This window comes from Lynx rufus, unplaced genomic scaffold (assembly GCF_022079265.1).
Source record: "Lynx rufus isolate CCGP_SWC_20201006 ecotype Redwood Valley unplaced genomic scaffold, mLynRuf1.p SCAF_5, whole genome shotgun sequence".
NCBI lineage: Eukaryota > Metazoa > Chordata > Mammalia > Carnivora > Felidae > Lynx > Lynx rufus.
Window position 1 is genome coordinate 112,846,831 of NW_025814867.1, and position 3,822 is coordinate 112,850,652.

Here is a 3,822-nt window from a genome sequence, read left to right on the forward strand (position 1 = left end):
TGAGCTAAGATCAGTCATGAACTAAATGACTCCCACTAACACACCAGCCTCAGTTACTGTCAATTATTAAGTGGAATTTAGGGGAGGAGTCCCTTGCAGATATCAAATTTTCAAAGACTAAATGTTCAGATAAAAAGGAATTACAATATTTTTAAATAAATCAACAATTAGTAGTAGGAGTCATTTCAACTGACGTAATAACTTTAATTGGATGTATATCCAAGTAAACATTGTGTGAAGCTGGGTTCCTTCACCCATTGCTTAGAGACCACCCTGACCACTAGCTCTTTAGTAAAAGGGCAGAACCATGCCTAATCTGTAAGATTTAAGAACTCGTTTATGCAAAGGGTGAGAACAGAAACAATTTGAAATTTCCCTTGACAACTATTTACTTCTTTGTAGCTCATCTCAAGGCACCTATAGCCTCTTTATTTTCTCAAGCTGTAAATAAATGGGTTTAGCAGGGGGAATTATAATAGTGTAAAATAGGGAATACAATTTGTCCTGATCTTCGGCTAGACTGGATGCAGGATGCACATACGTGAAGATGAGAGTGCCACAGTACAGTGAGACAGAGAGCAAGTGGACACTGCATGTAGAGAAGGCTTTGCTTCTGCCCTTTTCAGACTTCTTTTTCAGAATGTCAAAGAGCACACGAGGATAAGAGATTATGATGGTCATTAAAGTGGATATTTGTATTAAAGCTGCAAAAGTAAATATCATTAGTGCATTAATATATGGGTCAAATAGATGAAATTTGGAACAGTTGTAAAATTTCACAGTAGAAATAATGTATTATTCTAATACATTATAATAATGTGTATTCTATACATTCTATACATAGAATAATATTCTAACATTATAATAATGTTAGACCTGCAGAAAGTTAATCTTAATAACAAACTCATGTGAATCAGGGGATGCAGAAAACTGATTGCATATGAAATAATTATCAACTGAATGCAGAGTCTGTTGGACGTTATCACTGGATAAAGCAAGGGGTTACATATGGCTACATAGCGGTCATAGGCCATCACTACCAGAAGGAAACATTCTGTAGTTGCACTGGAAGCAAAAAAGTAAAATTGGGTGATGCACTCTGCTAGGGATATCATTGCAGTCTTGTCTAAGAAATTGACTAGCATCTTGGGAGTTACAGAGGTTGAAGTACAAGCATCGGCAAAGGCTAAACCACCAAGGAACAAGTACATAGGCATGCAAAGATGGGCATTCTTCCAAATAAGAGCCATCAGTCCAACGTTGCCCACCATGGTGATGATGCAGATGACCAAGAACATGAGGAAAAAGAGGAACTGCAGCCATGATCTCTCTGTAAGTCCTGTGAGAACAAACTCAGTGACCAGAGTCTTGTTTCCTTCTGACATGTCCACACTTGACGACGGTAATGAGAAAATATGTATCAAAGACAATCACTAAAGGTAACATAAAGTAGTGGCATTTTATTTGCACATTAAATTGTACCTTAGTGTTGTTTTCCATTTAATTAATAGTTTTTAAAGTTTAACTTTTAGCCTGTAGTAAATCTGTTTACAAATTCTTTAAGTATCTGATCCTAAAATTGGAAAAACCTGAAATAAAAGCAAATTTTGAGGCAATATTAAAACCATGTGAAGGGCTATTGCAAGTGGAAGAAATACCATTGCCAAAACCATTGCATGAGGGAGAGAAATAGACTATCAATTTAACATAGGTATAACCATGTAATTTTATTGCAAAGAAAAATCCATAAACAGAGGGAAAGGACAAAAATATGTTGGGAAAATGTTTGGAACATATTCTGCATACATGGGTTTAATACATATAAAACACACACATACACACACACAACCTCTTACAGCTAGGTTCATGCAAGTTAAATAACCCAGTGGAACTAATGGGAAGAAAATATGAGCAGACCTGTTTACAGAAGAGTAAGTCAACGTGACCGATAAATATATGAAGCAATGCTCATCCTCCATAAAATTAGAAATATTATTTAAATTGATACATCATTTTCACTGGTTAGAAAGGAGATAAGCTACAAAGCAAAATGACAGATAATATCTGATGACAGGAAAGTGAGAAAGGAAGCATTTCCTACTATAACTGGTGAAAATGTAAATTGTAACAGCCTTTTATATCTGACATTATCTGTCAAAATTAGAAACTTATATAAACTTTGATCACCAGTCTTTGTCATGGGTATATATTCTAGAAATAATATCATTCGCATACAAGAATAAAGTACAAACATTGTACTTAATGTTTTAGTACATGAAGACAAGGACTGGAAACAAAGACAACTCCCAACTAAAAAAAAAAAAAAACAAATTGAATAGTTGAATAAATTATAGTGCAGTCTTACTGTGGAGCACTATTCAAACATAAAAGAAATGTGTTTGAGCTGTACCAGTTAACAATGGAAGCTTTTATTAATGTATTAAGTGAGGGAATCAAAATATAAAGAAATTTAAATTTTATGGACCCATTTATATAATTTAAAAAATTATGCATATAAAATTTTTAAAAATTTATGCATATAAATAAATACGATATGCATGTGGATAAATATACCAACTTTCTTAAAAAATTTTTTTTAATGTTCATTCATTTTCGAGAGAGAGAGTGAGACAGAGCATGAGTAGGGGAGGGCCAGAGAGAGAGGGAGACACAGAATTGGAAGCAGGCTCCAGGCTCTGAGCTGTCAGCACAGAGCCTGACATGGGGCTCCAACCACAAACCTTGAAATCATGACCTGAGCCAAAGTCAGACACCTAACTGACTGAGACACCCAGGCAGCCCGAAATATACCAACTTTCTAACATAGATTTTTCTGTGCAGGAGTAGATGTAGCATTAGGAATAGAGAAAACAGAAGAGAGAAATACTTACTTCATCACAACCCCCCCACACACACCAAAGTTCATGACAAAAACATAATATATATCATAAGCCCTTTTCTATGTAATTTTGTTGTGTGTGTGTGTGTGTGTGTTTGCATTTGTGTGTCTGTGTGCATGTGTGTGCCTAGAAAGATATATAAAAGGATGGTCACAAGTATGTTAATAAAAAAGAAAAAGAAAATGCTATTGTAACCTTGAAAGAAGAGTCTTTGGCACTGAAAACTCAATGTAAAATTAGGAATAAATAATCTGTAAATATTTCTTTGAAATATTTATTAGTTATTTTTAATTCTTAAGGATGCTTCCCATGTTAATATTTGGTAATAGACTTTTGACTATTAAGAGCAAGAATGATTTTTTGAAATAGTCAAAGGTATTGAAATTGTTAAAGATGGCTGGGGCGCCTGGGTGGCGCAGTCGGTAAGCGTCCGACTTCAGCCAGGTCACGATCTCGCGGTCCGTGAGTTCGAGCCCCGCGTCGGGCTCTGGGCTGATGGCTCAGAGCCTGGAGCCTGTTTCTGATTCTGTGTTTCCCTCTCTCTCTGCCCCTCCCCCGTTCATGCTCTGTCTCTCTCTGTCCCGAAAATAAATAAATGTTGAAAAAAAAAATTTGAAATTGTTAAAGATGGTGTCTAAGTATAGGAGTCATTTTTATTGTTTATACAGTTTCAGTACTTTTCTTATCTAATTTATTCCTAAGGGTTTTATAGGTTTTTCTGCTATTCTGAATATAATATCTGATATTTTCATGAAGTAACAAGCTTGATTTTCTTCTATGACTTTAAAATGACATCTGAAGGAAATCGAGAATAGAATTTTCCAAATATTTTATAGTGAATGGGTAACCTTCCTTGAAAGAGAAACAAAAATATATTTACCATAATAATAACAGGTGGAATAATAGTAGCTTACCCATTTAA

General features: G+C 34.9%; 1 protein-coding gene across 1 annotated transcript; it reads right to left on the minus strand.

Moving 5' to 3' along the window:
* Positions 1 to 403: 403 nt before the first annotated feature.
* LOC124526767 (olfactory receptor 5AC2-like) lies at positions 404 to 1,385 on the minus strand. The gene is given in 5 exon segments (XM_047099917.1): positions 404 to 433; positions 435 to 467; positions 469 to 744; positions 746 to 800; positions 859 to 1,385. Coding segments are annotated over 5 exon segments (921 nt in total).
* Between the last annotated feature and the right edge of the window lie 2,437 nt (positions 1,386 to 3,822).